General features: G+C 42.2%; 1 protein-coding gene across 5 annotated transcripts in view; it reads left to right on the top strand.

The window, feature by feature from the left end:
• The window catches only part of Hasp (Hig-anchoring scaffold protein), an 809,679-nt gene that overhangs the window by 712,607 nt on the left and 73,437 nt on the right, over positions 1-23,635 (top strand). For all 5 annotated transcript variants that reach the window (XM_070079939.1, XM_070079946.1, XM_070079933.1 and 2 more), the window contains 3 exons: positions 3,209-3,295; positions 10,136-10,287; positions 17,608-17,802. In XM_070079939.1, the coding sequence (XP_069936040.1) occupies positions 3,209-3,295; positions 10,136-10,287; positions 17,608-17,802 (434 nt within the window). The remainder of the gene's footprint in view (positions 1-3,208; positions 3,296-10,135; positions 10,288-17,607; positions 17,803-23,635) is intronic.

Raw genomic sequence — 23,635 nt, 5'->3', positions numbered from 1 at the left:
ATGCAAAATCATGGAGAAGATTATCAGGAGAAGAGTGGTGGAACACCTAGAAAGGAATGATCTCATCAACAGCAGCCAGCATGGTTTCAGGGACGGGAAATCCTGTGTCACAAACCTACTGGAGTTCTATGACATGGTGACAGCAGTAAGACAAGAGAGAGAGGGGTGGGTGGATTGCATTTTCTTGGACTGCAAGAAGGCGTTTGACACAGTTCCACACAAGAGATTGGTGCAAAAACTGGAGGACCAAGCACGGATAACAGGGGAAGGCACTACAATGGATCAGGGAATACTTGTCAGGAAGACAGCAGCGAGTCATGGTACGTGGCGAGGTGTCAGAGTGGGCACCTGTGACCAGCGGGGTCCCGCAGGGGTCAGTCCTAGGACCAGTGCTGTTTCTGGTATTTGTGAACGACATGACGGAAGGAATAGACTCTGAGGTGTCCCTGTTTGCAGATGACGTGAAGTTGATGAGAAGAATACACTCGATCGAAGACCAGGCAGAACTACAAAGGGATCTGGACAGGCTGCAGAACTGGTCCAGCAATTGGCTCCTGGAGTTCAATCCCACCAAGTGCAAAGTCATGAAGATTGGGGAAGGGCAAAGAAGGCCGCAAACGGAGTACAGTCTAGGGGGTCAGAGACTACAAACCTCACTCAAGGAAAAAGATCTTGGGGTGAGTATAACACCAGGCACATCTCCTGAAGCGCACCATCAACCAAATAACTGCTGCAGCATATGGGCGCCTAGCAAACCTCAGAACAGCATTCCGACATCTTAATAAGGAATCGTTCAGGACCCTGTACACCGTATACGTTAGGCCCATATTGGAGTATGCGGCACCAGTTTGGAACCCACACCTAGCCAAGCACGTAAAGAAACTAGAGAAAGTGCAAAGGTTTGCAACAAGACTAGTCCCAGAGCTAAGAGGTATGTCCTACGAGGAGAGGTTAAGGGAAATCAACCTGACGACACTGGAGGACAGGAGAGATAGGGGGGGACATGATAACGACATACAAAATACTGAGAGGAATTGACAAGGTGGACAAAAACAGGATGTTCCAGAGATTGGACACAGTAACAAGGGGGACACAGTTGGAAGCTAAAGACACAGATGAATCACAGGGATGTTAGGAAGTATTTCTTCAGCCACAGAGTAGTCAGTAAGTGGAATAGTTTGGGAAGCGATGTAGTGGAGGCAGGATCCATACATAGCTTTAAGCAGAGGTACGATAAAGCTCACGGCTCAGGGAGAGTGACCTAGTAGCGATCAGTGAAGAGGCGGGGCCAGGAGCTCGGACTCGACCCCCGCAACCTCAACTAGGTGAGTACAACTAGGTGAGTACACACACACACACACACACACACACACACACACACACACACACACACACACACACACACACACAGCTATATATATATATATATATATATATATATATATATATATATATATATATATATATATATTTATACATACATAATTCTTTTATGATTACCATATTGCTAGTGCGAGGACAATATATATCAATAGTGGCAGACTTTAGGGCAATCACTAAGGACATCTTAAGACAACGTTTCCCCCCACTAAGACACAATGTCGACTGTAGGATCGACACAGCCCCTCCTCCTAGTGGGTGAAACGTTTCCTTAATATATCGCCTTTCGTGTTGCTTATATGTCTTTATTTTATGCCGAATTTCTGCAAACTTTATCACCTAAGTGTTGCCTTATGTGTGAGGATAATCTCGTCTTTACTTTGGTCTCTCATTCTCTCTAGATTTTATTGCTCCCAGATTTTCTTTATATGTAGAAGGACAGAGCCAGACTACCATTTAGAAATTTTATCACGCTAAAAAAATGTTATTTTTTATATTAATTAAAAACTTCTCTCTATATTTGCTCAAAAAAGTTAGTCTTGAGGATTCCATTCAGTTCTAAATTCCACATCTTCCATTCCAAATGTAATCTCATTCCTGTATATAATCCTAAGTTTTCTCTCACTGTATATAAACCTAAGTTTTCTCTCACTGTATATAAACCTAAGTTGTCTCTCACTGTATATAAACCTAAGTTGTCTCTCACTGTATATAAACCTAAGTTTTTTCTCAGTGTATATAAACCTAAGTTTTTTCTCAGTGTATATAAACCTAAGTTTTTTCTCAGTGTATATAAACCTAAGTTGTCTCTCACTGTATATAAACCTAAGTTTTTTCTCATTGTATATAAACCTAAGTTTTCTCTCATTGTATATAAACCTAAGTTTTCTCTCACTGTATATAAACCTAAGTTTTCTCTCACTGTATATAAACCTAAGTTTTCTCTCATTGTATGTAAACCTAAGTTTTCTCTCACTGTATATAAACCTAAGTTTTCTCTCATTGTATATAAACCTAAGTTTTCTCTCACTATATATCTTCTTATGGAGCCTCGTTCACCACAAATTTCATTTCCTTCATCTAAACTCTTTTCCAGTATAACATCATCCATCCCTCATGGTCTCCTCCAGCCAAATTTAATGTCTAAAATGTTTTATTTTAATGCTTTTATCATGACCTCTCTCTCTCTCTCTCTCTCTCTCTCTCTCTCTCTCTCTCTCTCTCTCTCTCTCTCTCTCTCTCTCTCTCTCTCTCTCTCTCTCTCTCTCTCTCTCTCTCTCTCTCTCTCTCTCTCTCTCTCTCTCTCTCTCTATCTATCTATCTATCTATCTATCTATCTCTCTTCTCTTCTGTCGTTTATTTATATTTCCTCAGACATCTTTCACATTACATAACCTTTCAGTGTTCCTTCTTGAAAAGATGACTCATTTCAAATCAGAGAACGGGTGGGTCTGGAACCCCTGGTAAGCTTGTCTTAAAACTACCAGGCTGGTGCGTTGTGTACTGGATCATGGTATAAACCTTGGTAATAAATACCGACAAGTTAGGAGTGATCAAGGTCCTGGGACCTTGATCACTTCTAACATGCAGAGGTAGAAAGACTCTCCGCCTATATATATAATGTTTTTCTACCTCTGTATGTTAGAAGTGATCAAGGTCCCAGGACCGAAACGTTTTCTAATAAATATGTCATAGCGTTTGCTTACGTGTACTGGTTCATGCTGAACCAATCCCCACCCGTTCTTTCATTCGTTTGCTGTCCTCTTATAACTGTTTGGTGTGTGGTGGTGACTGCTTACACTACAGAGTCTTCCCGTCTCTCCCACAGACTCTTGCCCGGGAAGAAACGAAGAAGAAAAGGAAACAAGAAGGGTGGAAAAGGCGGAGCAAAGCCGAAGGCTGTCGGAGGATTAGTGTGAGTGTGAACACCTGGGAAGTGTGAGGACCTAGCCAGATATTGACTGAGGGGACATGACCAGGAGTATCGTGTGATGACTTAGCCAGTTTAAGGACCTGCAATGTGTCCAGTATGATGGCCAGGCGAGATGAGACCCAGGCTAGGGGTCTACTTTGAGGACTACGCTAAGTGTCAAGTGTGAGGATCTAGCTGGATATTGATAAGGGAATTAGAACAAGGATGCCATGTGATGGCCTACCCAATTTAGGGACCTGACCATGTGTCCAGTATGAGGACCTGACTTGTTGTCTATTGTGAGAACCAGGCTAGATTAATTATGTAAAGACCATGCTAAGTGTTTAGTGTGGGGACTAGGTTAGGTGTTCCTTGTGAGGACCAGGCTAGGTATCTGGTGTCAGAACCAGACTAGGTGTTCAATGTAAGTACTAGGCTAGATATCTAGCATGAGGACTAGGCTACGTGTCTAGTGTGAGAACCAAGCTAAGTTTCTAGTGTGACGACCAGGAAGATGTCCAACGTGAGTACCATGTTACCTGTCTAAAGTGAGGAACAGGCTAGGTGACTAGCATGAGGACCAGGCTAGGTGACTAGCGTGAGGACCAGGCTAGGTGACTAGCGTGAGGACCAGGCTAGGTGTCTAGCGTGAGGACCAGGCTAAGTGTCTAGCGTGAGGACCAGGCTAGGTGACTAGCATGGGACCAGGCTAGGTGACTAGCATAAGAACCAGGCTAGGTGACTAGCATAAGAACCAGGCTAGGTGTCTAGCATAAAGACCAGGCTAGGTGACTAGCATAAGAACCAGGCTAGGTGACTAGCATAAGAACCAGGCTAGGTGTCTAGCATAAAGACCAGGCTAGGTGACTATCATAAGGGCCAGGCTAGGTGACTAGCATAAGGACCAGGCTAGGTGACTAGCATAAAGACCAGGCTAGGTGACTAGCATAAAGTCCAGGCTAGGTGACTAGCATAAGGACCAGGCTAGGTGTCTAGCATAAGGACCAGGCTAGGTGACTAGCATAAGGACCGGGCTAGGTGACTAGCTAAGGACATAAGCATAAGGACCAGGCTAGGTGACTAGCATAAGGACCAGGCTAGGTGACTAGCATAAAGACCAGGCTAGGTGACTAGCATAAGTACCAGGCTAGGTGACTAGCATAAGGACCAGGCTAGGTGACTAGCATAAGGACCAGGCTAGGTGACTAGGACCAGGCTAACTAGCATAAGAACCAGGCTAGGTGACTAGCTAAGAACCATAGGTGTCTAGCATAAAGACCAGGCTAGGTGACTAGCATAAGGACCAGGCTAAAGCATAAGGACCAGGCTAGGTAGCACTAGCATAAGGGGCTAGGTGACTAGCATAAGGCTAGGTGACTAGCATAAGGACCAGGCTAGGTGACTAGCATAAGAACCAGGCTAGGTGACTAGCATAAGGACCAGGCTAGGTGACTAGGTGACTATAAGGACCAGGCTAGGTGTCTAGCATAAGGACCAGGCTGACATAAAGCATAAGGGGGGCCAGGCTAGGACTAGCAGGCTAGGTAGGTGACTACTGACTAGCATAAGGACCAGGCTAGGTGACATAAAGTCCAGGCTAGGTGGCTAGCATAAGGACCAGGCTAGGTGACTAGCATAAGGACCAGGCTAGGTGACTAGCATAAGGACCAGGCTAGGTGTCTAGCATAAGGACCAGGCTAGGTGACTAGCATAAGGACCGGGCTAGGTGACTAGCATAAGGACCAGGCTAGGTGTCTAGCATAAGGACCAGGCTAGGTGACTAGCATAAGGACCAGGCTAGGTGACTAGCATAAAGACCAGGCTAGGTGACTAGCATAAGGACCAGGCTAGGTGACTAGCATAAGGACCAGGCTAGGTGACTAGCATAAGGACCAGGCTAGGTGTCTAGCATAAAGACCAGGCTAGGTGACTAGCATAAGAACCAGGCTAGGTGACTAGCATAAGAACCAGGCTAGGTGTCTAGCATAAAGACCAGGCTAGGTGACTAGAATAAGGACCAGGCTAGGTGTCTAGCATAAGGACCAGGCTAGGTGACTAGCATAAGGACCAGGCTAGGTGGCTAGCATAAGGACCAGGCTAGGTGACTAGCATAAGGACCAGGCTAGGTGACTAGCATAACGACCAGGCTAGGTGACTAGCATAAAGACCAGGCTAGGTGACTAGCATAAGGACCAGGCTAGGTGACTAGCATACCAGCCTAGGTGACTAGCAGGCTAGGTGACTAGCATAAGAACCAGGCTAGGTGTCTAGCATAAAGACCAGGCTAGGTGACTAGCATAAGAACCAGGCTAGGTGACTAGCATAAGAACCAGGCTAGGTGTCTAGCATAAAGACCAGGCTAGGTGACTAGCATAAGGGCCAGGCTAGGTGACTAGCATAAGGACCAGGCTAGGTGACTAGCATAAAGACCAGGCTAGGTGACTAGCATAAAGTCCAGGCTAGGTGACTAGCATAAGGACCAGGCTAGGTGACTAGCATAAAGACCAGGCTAGGTGACTAGCATAAGGACCAGGCTAGGTGACTAGCATGGGACCAGGCTAGGTGACTAGCATAAGGACCAGGCTAAGTGTCTAGCATAAGGACCAGGCTAGGTGACTAGCATAAGGACCAGGCTAGGTGACTAGCATAAGGACCAGGCTAGGTGACTAGCATAAGGACCAGGCTAGGTGACTAGCATAAGGACCAGGCTAGGTGACTAGCATAAGAACCAGGCTAGGTGACTAGCATAAGGACCAGGCTAGGTGACTAGCATAAGGACCAGGCTAGGTGACTAGGATAAGGACCAGGCTAGGTGTCTAGCATAAGGACCAGGCTAGGTGTCTAGCATAAAGACCAGGCTAGGTGACTAGCATAAGGGGGCCAGGCTAGGTGACTAGCATAAGGACCAGGCTAGGTGACTAGCATAAAGACCAGGCTAGGTGACTAGCATAAGGACCAGGCTACGTGACTAGCATAAGGACCAGGCTAGGTGACTAGCATAAAGTCCAGGCTAGGTGGCTAGCATAAGGACCAGGCTAGGTGACTAGCATAAGGACCAGGCTAGGTGACTAGCATAAGGACCAGGCTAGGTGTCTAGCATAAGGACCAGGCTAGGTGACTAGCATAAGGACCGGGCTAGGTGACTAGCATAAGGACCAGGCTAGGTGTCTAGCATAAGGACCAGGCTAGGTGACTAGCATAAGGACCAGGCTAGGTGACTAGCATAAAGACCAGGCTAGGTGACTAGCATAAGGACCAGGCTAGGTGACTAGCATAAGGACCAGGCTAGGTGACTAGCATAAGGACCAGGCTAGGTGTCTAGCATAAAGACCAGGCTAGGTGACTAGCATAAGAACCAGGCTAGGTGACTAGCATAAGAACCAGGCTAGGTGTCTAGCATAAAGACCAGGCTAGGTGACTAGAATAAGGACCAGGCTAGGTGTCTAGCATAAGGACCAGGCTAGGTGACTAGCATAAGGACCAGGCTAGGTGGCTAGCATAAGGACCAGGCTAGGTGACTAGCATAAGGACCAGGCTAGGTGACTAGCATAAGGACCAGGCTAGGTGACTAGCATAAAGACCAGGCTAGGTGACTAGCATAAGGACCAGGCTAGGTGACTAGCATGGGACCAGCCTAGGTGACTAGCATAAGAACCAGGCTAGGTGACTAGCATAAGAACCAGGCTAGGTATCTAGCATAAAGACCAGGCTAGGTGACTAGCATAAGAACCAGGCTAGGTGACTAGCATAAGAACCAGGCTAGGTGTCTAGCATAAAGACCAGGCTAGGTGACTAGCATAAGGGCCAGGCTAGGTGACTAGCATAAGGACCAGGCTAGGTGACTAGCATAAAGACCAGGCTAGGTGACTAGCATAAAGTCCAGGCTAGGTGACTAGCATAAGGACCAGGCTAGGTGACTAGCATAAGGACCAGGCTAGGTGACTAGCATGGGACCAGGCTAGGTGTCTAGCATAAGGACCAGGCTAGGTGACTAGCATAAGGACCGGGCTAGGTGACTAGCATAAGGACCAGGCTAGGTGTCTAGCATAAGGACCAGGCTAGGTGACTAGCATAAGGACCAGGCTAGGTGACTAGCATAAAGACCAGGCTAGGTGACTAGCATAAGGACCAGGCTAGGTGACTAGCATAAGGACCAGGCTAGGTGACTAGCATAAGGACCAGGCTAGGTGTCTAGCATAAAGACCAGGCTAGGTGACTAGCATAAGAACCAGGCTAGGTGTCTAGCATAAAGACCAGGCTAGGTGACTAGCATAAGGACCAGGCTAGGTGACTAGCATAAGGACCAGGCTAGGTGACTAGCATAAGGACCAGGCTAGGTGACTAGCATAAGGACCAGGCTAGGTGACTAGCATAAGGACCAGGCTAGGTGACTAGCATAAGGACCAGGCTAGGTGACTAGCATAAGGACCGGGCTAGGTGACTAGCATAAGGACCAGGCTAGGTGTCTAGCATAAGGACCAGGCTAGGTGACTAGCATAAGGACCAGGCTAGGTGACTAGCATAAAGACCAGGCTAGGTGACTAGCATAAGGACCAGGCTAGGTGACTAGCATAAGGACCAGGCTAGGTGACTAGCATAAGGACCAGGCTAGGTGTCTAGCATAAAGACCAGGCTAGGTGACTAGCATAAGAACCAGGCTAGGTGTCTAGCATAAAGACCAGGCTAGGTGACTAGCATAAGGACCAGGCTAGGTGACTAGCATAAGGACCAGGCTAGGTGACTAGCATAAGGACCAGGCTAGGTGACTAGCATAAGGACCAGGCTAGGTGACTAGCATAAGGACCAGGCTAGGTGTCTAGCGTGAGGAACCAGGCTAGGTGTCTAGCATAATGACCAGGCTAGGTGTCTAGCATAAAGACCAGGCTAGGTGACTAGCATAAGGACCAGGCTAGGTGTCTAGCATAAGAACCAGGCTAGGTGACTAGCATAAGAACCAGGCTAGATGTCTAGCATAAGAACCAGACTAGGTGTCTATCATGTCAATATGTGAGGTGCATATTGCATATAATATATATGTATATATATGTATCAGAAAGAGAGTTAGTAGCCGTACCGCAACTCCTTTAAAAGAAACCTATGAGCTAGAAATAAATTCCTTCCTTTCTTTACATCCCAGAAAGGTCCAAGAGCTCGGGATAAACGCGTTTAAAAGACCCGGGACCTTACTTTCAGTAAACTTGAAAGGCCCAAGAGTTGGAATTCAACACGTTCACACAAAATATATGACCAGTCAAACGAAACTAGATAAACCACGTCCGTAGAGTTTCAGAGTTATTTTCATAAATGTTTTGAGTGGTACGTGGAGGTTCATTATCCTCGCTACATTACCACACACACCAATATAATGATCATTATGAAACAGCAGTTTTTGTCCGTGAAAATAAATCACACCACAACATTCTAAAGAGCTATAATTAAAAAGTTTATATATGCTTAATTTTCTGAGATATACAGTAAAAATTTCTCCAAAATAGTTTAAGGGAATTACAAATATTTAGTACAGATTTTTTTTTTTAAATTGGTAAATTAGTATCTACAAAGCCTATTAGACATCCTTTTAAATAGGTAAGAAACACCGGCATTGAAAGTTTGAAACCGATATTAACAAGCATTCTCGAGTTATCGCTCGGACGTTGCAATACTGTTTTTATCCTGAAAATTGGTAAATGGGAACAGCTCATTAACATTGCAAACCTTTATCTAAGTACGATACATCAGTGTTCAAAGTTTGAAGCTTATCTGTTGATTGTTCTCAAGTTATTGCTCGGAAATCTTGAAGGAAGATTAATGTATAATTTTGTTGTTGTTATGGTAAGTAAAAACGTATGTACAATTTATGACATTTTACTGCACAACGATTAGCTCTCCAGGAACCTTGACGAGCCCAGACAAACATTACAAGAACCTAGAGGGGTATATGTGAGATGTAAGAGCATAAGCACTGCTGTTGGTCTACTGGCCCACTTTATTGTTGGTAGTAGTAGTAGTAGTAGTAGTAGGAGTAACAACAACAACTACTGGTAGCTATATGATGCCGAGATTTAATACTTCAGAGTTGACGAAGTTAACTTTATTCTGTTAAATAGTGTCAGAAATATTTTTTGTCGGTGTTTGGAGTGCAGAACTCGACGCACTGTACACCTGCCGTAACAAACGCTCCTTATAGTGGACACGATGTCTATAGGACGAAAAAAATAAGGAATGATATTTTTGTGTGAGTGAATGAAAATATATGAGGATTTTCATGTACACATACGATATACATATAAATATATGAGGATTTTCATGTACACATACGGTATACATATATACACAAATATGTATATTAACAGTGACATACTATAATGTTACACAAATTGGTATAAGTGTACAAACGTACACATATACTGTATGTGGATATATATTTTATGTACACAAACACACATATTGTTTGTGTACTTTATACAGAAACAAACTTCAGTAGTATATTCACTAACCAGGTATACGTTCTCCCTCCCTCAATTTACCTTACTTCTTTCCCTTGTCTCCGCTTCACACCCTCCCTATCCTCGTTCCTTTTCTACACACTCTCCCTTCCCTTGTGCCTTTGCTTTACATCTTTCCTCCCTGTGCCCTTTACTACATACCCTCCACCCATCCCTCCCACCACCTACTTTACATCCTTCATTCCATCTTATCCCTGTACTGTCGCTGATTGCACTTCATTCTCCCTTCACCCGTTTTACACCCTCTCTTCCCGTGCCACCGTTGCACACTCTCCCACTATGCCGCCACTGCATGTCTCTACACGTTTCCCCCCACTGTACCGCCTTGACCCATCAGACCGTACCCGAATGGCTGGGCCAATGCTCCTGGGCGTAACATGCAACTCGAATATCGACTCTCCATCTTCAAGGCGCAGGAGAAGGACTCAGGTGCCTACGCCTGCGTCACACCCTTAGGGCACAAACACATCGTCAAGCTTGAGATTAAAGGTGAGTGGAATTCCTAGCATGATGTTCCAGTTTCTTGGTTTAGGGTGAGGAGAGTGCCAGGTGTGTGATGTCCAAGTTGAGTGGTTAAGGGTGAGCGGAATTCTTGATGTGACTCGAAATTTGGTGGAAAGTGGACTGAAAGATTGCTAATCATGGTTGGCCTTCCTGTGCTGTTCCATTTTCTCGTGCTGAATGGGTGATGCATTTTCCGAGTCATCTTAATCTTTTACTGAACGAATGGTGGTAATTTTGCTAAATGAGAGTTCAAAGTTATGTTGATCAAAGCTTGAGGAAAAGGTACTGAATAGAAAAGGTCAGTGAAAAGTGTTCATGACCTGTGCTGCGAACTTGTTAGTACACTGCTTAAGATAGATGCTAACTGCAGGAGAGAAGCGGTGTCTAAGAGTGATGTGGCAAAGTAGACTTAGGAATAATCTTTTTCTCCAGTCACTCCAGGAAGAAATCTGTTGACTGTGAGCCTAAAGTAGAAGGCTAAGATACTCTCAGTATAAAACATCGAAATTATCGTGTATAAAATAAGTATGTAGTACTAGGATATTTACTGAGGAAACCTTTCGGTCGTGTCACTTTCATCAGTCCAATAGAGATGAGTTTCAACAGGGTATGGGAGTCAAGAGTGGGTGGCGTCAGAGGGAGAGTACGCAACCCTCAACGTAGTTGAGGGATTTATCACCGGACTATCACGGAACACTTCACCATCATCTCTCAGTGCTACTTGAAATCCCTTAGAGACCAGGCTAAAGATGATGTCATCATAGTGAATTCAATGGACAAAAGAGGATAGGTAGTCATTTGAAACAGAGTAAATAATTGGCTCGACGACTCGGACACATCTTAAGGTACAGGAACTCTCCCAACACTTCTATACGAAGTCCGGCCAGATTTTTAAATACATCATATAGGGTAAGAAGTTGCTCTACTTAATACCCATTAGCCTCAGACCAGTGAACACGCACAGATTACTAAAGAAATATTAACCAGGTATTTCTCTGAGGCTTAATGCATCGAGTATCTGTAGCGCTCCACGTGAATTGCTAGCACGATAGCCAAACGTTTATATAAACTCGGCACGATTAATCAACCAGACCTTCAGCATTCGGTAACCTCATCAACGTCGTGCGTGACATTAACATCAGAGACAAGAAGCTTTCTTGTTTTAATCTAACATCTTCCCACTGCACAAGCCATCGTTCTGCTGAGCCGTAAGGTCACTGACAGCGTAGACCTCCTGTTACTAACCACGGATTTCTTAGACCTAACTGAGTTGTCAACTTCAATTGTTTCACCTTCGGCGACTCCATCTATTGGCAGTGTTTTGAAGTGGCCTTATATTAACAAATCGATACAGAGATCATCTTGGGAATGTGCGATTTAAAATCGATCAATCCGAGGGATGTAACATGGCTGTGTCATGTGCACATTGTGTTGGTCATTTTACCCAGACAGTTCCATGCGACTACTCTGTTTGCCAAGCACGACTCCAAGGAATATTCCATTAAGTTTATTGTATAGGAGGAACAGATAGCCAATAAAAATCATTCTATGTATAATTTATTACACCAAGTCACAAGAACCAATAAGTTCAGGCAGGCTTTCCTTCGCACTTACCAGTAACTACAGAAGGAGAGCGCTATGGATCATTCACACATTAAGCAGGAACGCTCACCTGGGAGATTTATTGCTCTGCCAGCTGGTGAAAATACCAGCGACATCGCGAACACATTAACCAAGAGCAGCATTAACGTAGCCACGGTGATTTCCACCACAAATGAAGACGTAGTGAAGAAAGCGCTCAGATTCACTTCATCTTAAGCAGAAATATATGTAATCCCGTGTATAATAGAGCGCAAGTATGTGTTCAATAAAGATGACCAAAACAAATCCTGTGTCAATATTCTAATTCCACGCTTGTCGTATTTGTATACCTGTCGATGACTGATGTAATTCTTTATCAGCCGTCTTCACTGTTATTTACCCATCTTCACTTTACTGGATGGTGATAATAAAATATATTATATTACACTGAGTAATATATATTACAGTATATTGAGTAATGGATGGCAATTCTAACTTTTCAAGGCTAGAGTGAATTGTTCTCAAACGAGAGTCTTATTTTCACCTCTCTCTCTCTCTCTCTTTTTTTTTTTTTTTTTTTTACACAGGGTTTGACAGGTTAAGGATCCCTAGCTTTATTGACAGCTATTTACAGGTTAAGGATTCCTAACTTTATTGGCAAGCTAAGAGCTGTTACCTACATCAGCTCATTTGAAAGCATTTTTATTGTTATGAGACATACAAGTAGGGAACAGGATGAAGTTGGAGCCATCTGTGGGCCAGCATTTTCATTTGATCAACTGACTTTATCTCGTTGACATCATTATGCTGTACGAATGTGTTCCATACTCGAGTCATCCTGGGTATGTATGATCTCAGATGGAGTGATGTTCTCTCTCTCTCTCTCTCTCTCTCTCTCTCTCTCTCTCTCTCTCTCTCTCTCTCTCTCTCTCTCTCTCTCTCTCTCTCTCTCTCTCTCTCTCTCTCTCTCTCTCTCTCTCTCTCTCTCTCTCTCTCTCTCTCTCTCTCTCTCTCTCTCTCTCTCTCTCTCTATCTATCTATCTATCTATCTCTTTCTCTCTTTCTTAATGCATCTCAGAGCAGAGGTACCCGCTAAAAGTCTTGAAAAGAAGGTGTACTGTACTGAGATATTTTGTGTACATGTCCCTCAAACATTTTCATCAATCATTGTCTCATTAAGAGCGTCTCTCAGCATCACCTCTCAAGTGTCTCTTGACAACCCAGCTAATGAGTCAACCCCCAAAATTCTATCAGTACAGAAATCTGCCCACTGCTCATTCACCTTTCTCTTCCACTTTGCCTCCACCTCACTCCGTCTTTCTACCTCCACCCTCACTCCACCCTCCACCCTCACTCCAGGAAGATATTCCTGGTTAGTGTCTTCCAGCTTATGGACAGTTCAACACCACCAAAGTGCGGAATTTTAGTTTTAAACTTTACGATACATAAGTTTCAATTTCATGGAAAATCTGATACTTCCATCCACTGGTGGAACACAATATGTCTCTACATTACTATTGTATTATCCAAACTACGAGGAATAATTGAAATAAAAACCTTACACCTTTTTTTAAGTGTTCTTTATTCAATAAATCTTCACAGAAGATCCACAGAGTTAAAACATATAATAACATTATTCAAAAGACATAAACATCAGAGTTATCCCTGCGACTCCCCCGGTCAGTCTCATGTGAGGAGATGGATGCTGTTGCCACATCTTATTCTGAAGACATCGTTAGACATTCTTCAATTCACAGAACAATTTTTCTACCTATTGCTCAAACGCAAGAAAGGAAGAAATTAATTATAACATAAAAGATTAATTTGTATAATGACATAGAGTTTTAAAATACGAGCTCTTCGTGTGACGTACTTAAAGGGGAGTCACTAGTTTGTATTAAAATTTAAAGGTTCTCCAAGCGAGGCTTGGAGACTTCAATGCCCAGATTAAAGGTACTAATCCAGACAAAACACCCGGTCTTGCCCATTTAAAGACATCATTGCACCAGGCCTTTCTCACCCATTAAAGACTTCGATACGTACTCAGTCATGATTCATTCTACCTCAAATTACTTCATCTATTTGATTCGAAACCCTTAATGAACTGATCAGTCTTTGTGAAAAGTGAGGTAGTAATTAATTTCCATCGCTTTGTGTTGTACCATTTTCAAAATACACAGATGATATTGATGATTAAATAATTTATATTTTTCATTTCATAATACACTAGATTATCAAACTTCCACAGTTCTTATTTGTTTCCAAAATATATTACATTAATAAAAGGACACAGTATTTCCAGTTCTTATTCACTTTCCATATGGATTATCATGATAATAGACATTCATTTTCAGCCAATTTTTTAGTATTCGATATTTCTCTTCCATGTTTTCCCCTCTTTTCTCAGATGTTTTGCACATTCACGAAATGGCTGGTTATTTTTATCATCATTGAATTTGCTCATATCACTTATTAATCCCAATGAGTCTGTGGAATGCTACTTGTGACTGGTCTCCTACTCAAATTTCACTCCATTTATGCCCTAGACTCTCTGCTTTCTATTGGTAATCCATGTCTCGATCCATGACAGGACTTTTCCCCCAGTGCCATGGACTACCACTTTATTTAAGTCTTTTTGTGTGATACTCTACCATAAGACTATGGAGTTGAACTCTTCCCCAACAACTCTGTCCTCAGGGTTAATATATCACATTATCTTCACCTCGCCGCTGCTGATGCTGTCTCCAATTGATTGTCTTCTGTACTTGACTGAAGAAGCGTAATATATAGACGAAGCGTTTCAGCAGGAAAGATATTCACTGTTCCTTATGTGTCTTACCCATTCTGTGACGGAAATGACTGTAAACTGTGCCAATCAGTACACAAAAAAGGAAATCAAAGTAATCAACGAAGTATTCACTTCAGTCAATGCCGTAAACCAACCAACTTTTCATAGATTGAAAAGACCCGGTAGGCCTCTTTCGGTGCTCCTATTTTAAAATTCACCCATACAGTGGGTGGATGCGTTTGCATAAATTTTCTCGTTCATGAAGATGACACTGTTGCATAGGCGAAACGTCTCATTACGGTTCCTCTCTGCAAGTGTCTTTTTCACCAGCGTTCAATTAAATTTAAATCATAATCACGTACATAAATATTAATTGACATACAGACAAAACGTGACCGAAACGAATAACAAATAACGCTAGTATTTAGGATCTACGTATAGCTATATGACTCTCATTGGCCGCAATGACCTCCATTTCCTCGCAATATTAAGACTACTCGAGATACACTTACATTCCGACACTTTCCTTGGCAGAAATTAACATTCGTATTTCATGATGTTGGTGAGGAGGGAATGCCATGGATCCTCACCATCATAAATCTTAATCTTCTGCATAACATAAAAGTTTGTCTTCTAATCTTGGGTATTCCCATGCCAGTGTAGTCTTCCATACCTTGTTCCTTGGCTAGTGTTTTCCTCTCCACTTTCTGTTGGATTCCAGGAATCATATATATATTAAGACATTGGAAACTCAAAGTACTCGTCTACCTCAACTGAAACACTGCAGTTCTATAAGGTTATTACTAAATGGTTATAATTACGACCATAAGTTTTAATGGGATGGACCGGTAAGTCAATGGAAGGCCTCAGTCAGTTGACCAAAAGCTCCAACGGCGGGTCATCATCTAAGACCCGCTTCAGGAAACACTTGTGCTGTTTCCTGACGTACCTTACCTAACCTATAAGGTGATTGTCTCTTTCCTTATAAAGTCACAGCCTATAAATATATTTTTTTATTTTAACCCTCTTAAATGCACTTTAAAATCAAAGGACTAAGCAAACTCATCGAACACTTCATGAATACTTTTAACACTCGCGCCGTCTCTCTCTGTCTTCATAAATGGATGCCAGCATCACAGTTCACATGACCCTCCGAACCACAACATTCTCGCCCCTCCTTCAGAGTGCAGGCACTATACTTCTCACCATAAATTTGATTTTACTCACACTCCAACAGCACGCCAAATCATGAAACCACTTGCTTCCACTCACTCCTAACACTCTCATACAAACCTGTTGAATGTATAAGCCCCTAATACTCAAAACCCCTTTACCCTCTCTCTCGAACCTTTCCTAGGACTATCCATACCCCTCCTTCCCCCCACCCTAAACATATAGCCCCTCCTAGTCATCCTATTTTGCTCTATTCTCTCCAGATGTTCAAACCACCTCATCACGCCCTCCTCAGCCCTCTAATACTTTTGGTAACTCCACACCTCATAATATCCAAATCATAAATTCTCTGCAGTAAATTCGCACCACATATTCCCTTCAGACACAACATCTCTACTGCCTCCTGTCTCAACTTCGCTGTAACTGTGAAAACATACGCTTCACACCTAAACATCAGTGTTGGTACCACTGTATTTTAGTATATTCCCCATTTTTGCCTCCGATAAAGGTCTTTGTTTCCACAGATGACTCAATGCACTACCCATCCTTTTCCCTTCATCAGTTCTGCGGTTCACTTTGTTTCTCATAGAATCATCCACCGACAAGTCCACTCCCAAATATCTGAACACTTTCTCCTTCCAATCTGATATCCAGTCTCTTATCGCCTATATATATTTTTTGTAGTCCCATCACGTTGTTCCTTCCTATGTTCACTTTTAATTTTGCATACTCTCCCAAATTCGTTCACCAACCTTTGTAACTTCAGAATCTTCCAAAAGAACCGTGCCATCTGCAAAGAGCAACTGTGACAACTCCCACTTCATACCAGATTATCTTTCAATCCTACAACTCTCCCCAGTACTCTATCATTCACCTCTATGACAAACACATCTTTAAATATGTTAACAACAATTGTGACATCACATTCCTCTTTAAGAACTACTTTTATTGGAAAATAATCTCCCTCTCTCCTACATACCTTAACATGTGCCTCGCTATCCACATATAAGCTATTTATTAGATTAAGTAACCTACCACCAATTCCATACATTTACAACATCTACCACGTTCCGTGGTTCCGTGACTGGACGCAAGAATATCCATCAAGATGAGTGGTAGATACAGCAGAACATACAGTCGCAAAAAAGCTGCCCCACCCCCAATAAGCCAGTTTGACAAGTTGGTGACTGAGCCAGGCAGCAGTAACAGCACCAAACCTTCTGCAACGAAAACTGCTGGGCACGTTGGCAAATGGGGAATTACGTCATTTACATCATTTAGCACGTTGCTCCTCAGTCCATACAATCACGTCATCTAAAATCATAAATGCAATGAAAAGTTCTTTACTGTATCTAAGTATAATCACTTATATGCTGCAGTGTAAATTCTGCTGTGGAAAAACGACTTTTTGGCTATGGGTAAAATACACACGGTTCCTCACTCACGTCCTCAATATGTGACTATGTTGACCCTCGGCTCTTTTATATACTACATTTATTAAGGAATGGACAGGTGAAATAGTGAACACAACAAATGATGTGTAAATGTACCACAACAAAAGGTTTTGTTGAGGTACATTTACACATTATTGCTCCAGCTTCCTACCCACTCAGTGTGCATCCACCCACTTATCCAGTCTTCATTCCTCTATTAAATTATATTAAGTAACCATCCACCAATCCATCCTTGCATCTGTCATCGATATACTCTTCATCCATCAGGTCATCATTCATTTAGTTACCCATCCGTTTCTCTTGTAACAGCGATCCACTGCCCGGACATCGCCAGCATGAATAAGTCAGACGAGCTGACGTCTCTGCGGTACGACCCGGCCGACAACACACGGATGAGCACAGTCGTCAACTTCTCGTGCACCCCGGGATCGTCCCTTGTCGGGGCGCAACAAATAAAGTGTCTCCCGTCAGGCAACTGGTCAGCGCCCATACCCCGTTGTGAGAGTAAGTCTTTTCATTTATTCATAAACACACACACACACACACACACACACACACACACACACACACACACACACACACACACACACATGATAACGACATATAAAATACTGCGAGCAATTGACATAATGGACAAAGACAGATGTTCGAAAGCTGGGACACAGAAACAAGAGGTTATAATTGGAAGTTGAAGACTTTGATGAGTCAAAGGGATGTTAGGAAGTATTTCTTCAGTCATAGAGTTGTCAGGAAGTGGAATAGCCTAGAAAGTGATGTAGTGGAGGCAGGAACCATACATAGTTTTAAGACGAGGTTTGATAAAGCTCATGGGGCAGGGAGAGAGAGGACCCAGTAGTAACCGGGGAAGAGGCGGGGCCAGGAGCTATAAATCGACCCCCTGCAACCACAAATAGGTGAGTACACACACACACACACACACACACACACACACACACACACACACACACACACACACACACACACACGCGCGCGCACATACACACACACACGCACACACACACACACACGCACACACACACACACACACACACACACACACACACATAAACACTATAACACACTCAATAAGCCCACCCCAAAGCAAAAAATGCCAGGACGAAAAGCAAGGGTATAGGGGATGGCTAGGAGTATAAGGAAGCATGGGCAGAAAGGATTAAGAGCAAACTGGAAGGACAGGGGGATGAAAAAAGCGAGTTTTTCAACTCAGTGGAGAAGATATCTACAGAGATCAAGAAGTGGGAGTTATGAGCTGTTGCTGCTGAGACAAAGGTGCAGAGTCTGGTGGATGAACTGGAAGTGCTGATTCAGATTGTAGAGGTGAGGACCGATAGGTGCAAAGTGCAGAACATCAGCAGACAGTGAGGGGTCTGGAGAGGAAGGCAAAAACAATCCCCTTGAGGAAATGATATAAGGCCACTCGAAGTCTGAGAGATGATAAGGGAAATAACCAAGAAGACATTAAAATCAGACCCAGAATTATGGGGGGAAACATAATGGGAAGAGGTCACTTGTTATTCATGGGCTGCATGAGGCAGAAGGGAAGACCTATGACGAAAGAAGACAGGGGAAGGTAAAAGAGATTGAGAGCAATATTGCAGTAACAGGACAGGATATGATCCGACTGTCAAATTTTCAGAGATTTGGGTGGTACTCAATGAAAACGAGCTGCCCAATGAAATTGACATTTAAGACAGAAATGGTGCAAAACAAGATCCTGCAGAGAAAACCACAGTTAAAGGATTCGCCAAAATACCAGGAAGTGTACCTAGACTGCAACAGAACACAAAAAGAATGGGAACAACTGAGAGAGAGAGAGAGAGAGAGAGAGAGAGAGAGAGAGTAAGGTGCCAGAGGCAGGAAGACAGAACAGGTACTCACAGACAGTGGAGTGCAGCCTCATTGGAAACAACAAGCACAACCACCCATAGAATCACCCACAGCATCCCCTCAACCCTTATCAACCCACACCAACCAAACACAATAACCAGAAACATACCACACTCCACACCCACACTCCCCCCTCCCATCTCGTAGAGCACTAATACCACCACAACACCAGCCCACCATAACATTCAACCCTGTCTACCACACTTTCAGCCTGCACCAACGCCTCTGTTCCCCCCTCCCGAATACAGTTCTGGAGAGGAAGCTGTATGTATGGTATACCAACAAAAATGGAATAACAAATAAGACTGAGGAGTGGCAGGAAAGAATCATTGAGGCATCCCCGAACATCATAGCACTCACAGAGACATAGCTCACAAGGGTGATAACAGATGTGATCTTCCTGTCTGGATATCAGATCCCGAGGAAAGACCGGGTTAACAGAAGTAAAGAAGAAGTAGCATTGTTCATCAAAAATTAATGGTGTTTTGAAGAGACGGCAGGACTTGTCAGAGGTGAAGCAGATGACTACATAGTATGAACACTTCTAACCGGGGGTTCAGAAATGATGATGGCAATGATGCACAACCCACCACAGAACAGCAGAAGACCGAAACAAGAATGTCATGAGAGTCACAGGATGAATGATGGTGGCCCCACTAGGTGAGGTGGCCAGAAGGGTCCACAAAGCAGAGCAAAGCTACACATCATCGGAGATTTCAGCCACAAGGAGATAGACTGGGAAAATCTGGAGCTGCATGGGGAACCGGGACATGGAGAGCCAAGATGCTAGAGGTGGTGCTAGAAAGCTTCATGTACTAGCATGTTAGGGACACAGCCAGAGAAAGAGGAGATGATGAACCAGCAAGGCTGGACTTTGTATTCACCTTCAACAGTTCAGATATAGGGAAAATCACACACGAACACCCCTCGGTGTTAGCAATCACGTGGTACTGAGTTTCGAATACATAACAGAGTTAGCAATAAAGAGTGAGTCAGCACGAGAAGGATGGGAAAATCAAACTTCAAAAAAAGGAAGTACACATATATGAGGCAATTCCTGCATGCAGTGGGTAAGATCTAGAGGGGAAGACAGTAAAGGAAATGATGGAACATGTGACCCCAAAGTTCAGGGAGACTGAAGAGAAGTTCGTGCCAAGAGACAACAGAAACAGTGAGAAGGTCAGAGCAAGCCAATCGTTTACCTGGAGGTGTGGAGAGGCCAAAGCCAAGTGTGCTAGATTAAGGAAAACGTATATAAGGCAAAGGACTCAGGAAAACAGGGAGCTGAGGCGAAGAGCTAGAAATGAATATGTATGGATAAGGAGAGAGGGCCAGAGGTAATAAGAGAATTATATAACGTCAAAAGCCAGATCTAAACCAAAGTTGTTATACAGCCACATCAGGAGGAAAACAACAGTCAAGGACCTGGTAATCAGGCTGAGGAAGGAAGGAGGGGAACTCACAGGGAGCGATCAGTAAGTGAGAAACTCAGATCAGCAAACCGAGGGAGCAAGGTGCACCAGCAAGTGCTGGACACACTGCACACAACTGAGAAGAAGGTGAAGAAATTGCTAGATAAACTGGATACATTGCAGGCAGTGGGCCCAGTTAACATCTCTCCATGGGTCCTGAGAGAGGGAGCAGATGCACTATGTGTGCCACTTACAATAATTTTCAATAAATCTATTGAAACTGGGCAACTGCCTGAGGTGTGGAAGACAGCAAACGTAGTACCGATTTTTAAGAATGAGACAGACAGGCAGCACTAAACTACAGACCAGTGTTACTGACATTTGTAATATGTAACCTTATGGAGAAGATTATCAGAAGAGTGGTGGAACACCCAGAAAGGAATGTGCTCATACATGACAACCAGCATAGCTTCAGGGGAAAGTAAATTCTGCATCACAAACCTACTGTAGTTCTACGAGAGGGTAACAGAGGTAAGACGGGAAAGAGAGGGATAGGTTGACTGCATCTTCTTCTACTGTAAGAATGCTTTCGATATAGTTCCATACAAGAGACTGGTTGAAAAGCTAGAGGAACAAACAGGAATAGTAGGGAAAGTACTGCAATGGGTCAAGGAATACCTGACAGGAAGGAAACAACGTGTGCTGGTACGTTACGAATGTGTCAGAGTGGGTGCATGTGTCGAGTGGGGTTCTACAAAGGTCAGTCCTGGGTCCGGTGCTGTTTCTAGTATATGTGAATGACATGATAGAAGGGATAGATTCAAAGTTGTCCCTATTTGTAGACGATGTGAAGCTAATGAGAAGAATACAAGTAGATGAGCATCAGGTAAGCCTACAAGGAGACGCGGACAGACTGCAGACGGAGTGCACCCTAGGAGGTTAAAGGCTGCAAAACTTACTCAAAGGAAAGGATCATGAGGTATAATACCAAACATTATACCTCAAATAACTACTGCAGCATATGGGCTCCTAGCATACCTAAGAATAACGTTTCGACACCTTAGCAAGGAATCGTTCAAGACTCTGTACGCCTTACCCGTCAGGCCCATATTAGAGTATGCAGCATCAGTATGGTACCCACATCGGGTCAAGCACGTCAAGAAATTAAAGACAGGAAAATGATTTACAACAAGACTAGTCCCAGAGCTAAGAGGTATGTCCTACGAGGAGAGGTTAAGGGAAATCGACCTGACGAAACTGAAGCACAGGAAAAATAAGGATGACATGATAGCGACATATAAAATATTGAGAGGAATTGATGAGGTGGTTAGGGACAGAATGTATCAGAGATCTCACACAGCAACAAGGGTTTCAACTGGAAGTTGAAAACTCAGATGAGTCACAGAGTTGCTAGAGAGTATTTCTTCAGTCATAGAGTTGTCAGGAAGTGGAATAATCTGGAGAGTGATGTAGTGGAGGCAGGATCCATACATACCTTTAAGAAGAGGTATGAAAAAGCTCATGGAGAATGGAGAGAGAGGACCTAGTAACGACCAGCAAAGAGGCGGGCCAGGAGCTATGAATCGACCCCTGCAACCACAATTAGGTGAGTACACACTATAGACAAGTGACGTTGACAACCAGTAATAACTTTATCATCTCAGACAAATAAAGTTATGAAATATTTGGCATTTCTTGGTTATTTAATATCTATTCAATAATAATCATTCCTTCATATATTGATCATAGTCATAATAATTTTATAAATAAAAATATAGAGAAAGTTTTGGAATCGGTATCAGAAAAAAATTTTGGTGTCGTCCCTTCCCTAATATATGTACATGTCGTGCCGAAAAGGCAAAAACTTGTGACTTTGGCTTAAATAGCAACGCTCTTCTTGCCGAATAAGACAAGCGAAAATTTGTGTATGTAATAATTTAGCAAAAATCATTCTGAATCTAACGACAAATATATATTTCATTATGTTTGTTCATTATTAAATTATTGTAAACTTAATTGAAATATATTTATTTGGTTAGACTAAATTAAATTCCGATGTTATAATAAGCTTAGCTAAGTTTTTAAAAATTACAAAATTATTAATTTTTACATTAACATAAATGAAAAAATATATCATTAAATGCATAAGAGAAAATTTTAGAAAAGACTTAATTTTAAATGAATTCTTTTTAACTGATTAATTTTACCTATTCGGCACGACACACATGTATATATATATATATATATATATATATATATATATATATATATATATATATATATATATATATATATATATATATATATATATATATATATATATATATATATATATATATATATATATATATATATATATATATATATACATACATATATATATATATATATATATATATATATATATATATATATATATATATATATATATATATGTATATATATTTATACATATACATTATATATATATATATATATATATATATATATATATATATATATATATATATATATATATATATATATATATATATGTAATTATATATTAATATATATATATATATATATATATATATATATATATATATATATACATATTTATATATATATATATATATATATATATATATATATATATATATATATATATATATATATATATATATATATACACACAATAATATCACAGTAAACAGGTGATTTCAGAATATGCAAAACAACCACTCTGAAAGAATAGAGAAATTCCAAGCGCTTTCGTGACTACTCACATTATCAAGGAACTATGAAAGTAAAGCATCCAAGGAAGCTATATAAGGGGTCTGGGCAACACCTCACTATCAGATCCCACAACGGTTAAACACCTGACGCGCGCCGACCCAACTGGATAGGTCCTTTGCACAACTCACCCACAAACTATTCTACCCAAGAAAATTTAAAAATTATTTTTTGTCCAGTGTATTATTAAATTCTTCCCTAATTCTATTAATTATAAATGGATCTAATTTATATAAACCAAA

This window comes from Cherax quadricarinatus, chromosome 6 (genome assembly GCF_038502225.1).
Source record: "Cherax quadricarinatus isolate ZL_2023a chromosome 6, ASM3850222v1, whole genome shotgun sequence".
NCBI lineage: Eukaryota > Metazoa > Arthropoda > Malacostraca > Decapoda > Parastacidae > Cherax > Cherax quadricarinatus.
The sequence above is the reverse complement of the archived record's forward strand: the minus strand, read 5'-3'. Positions and strand labels throughout refer to the sequence as shown.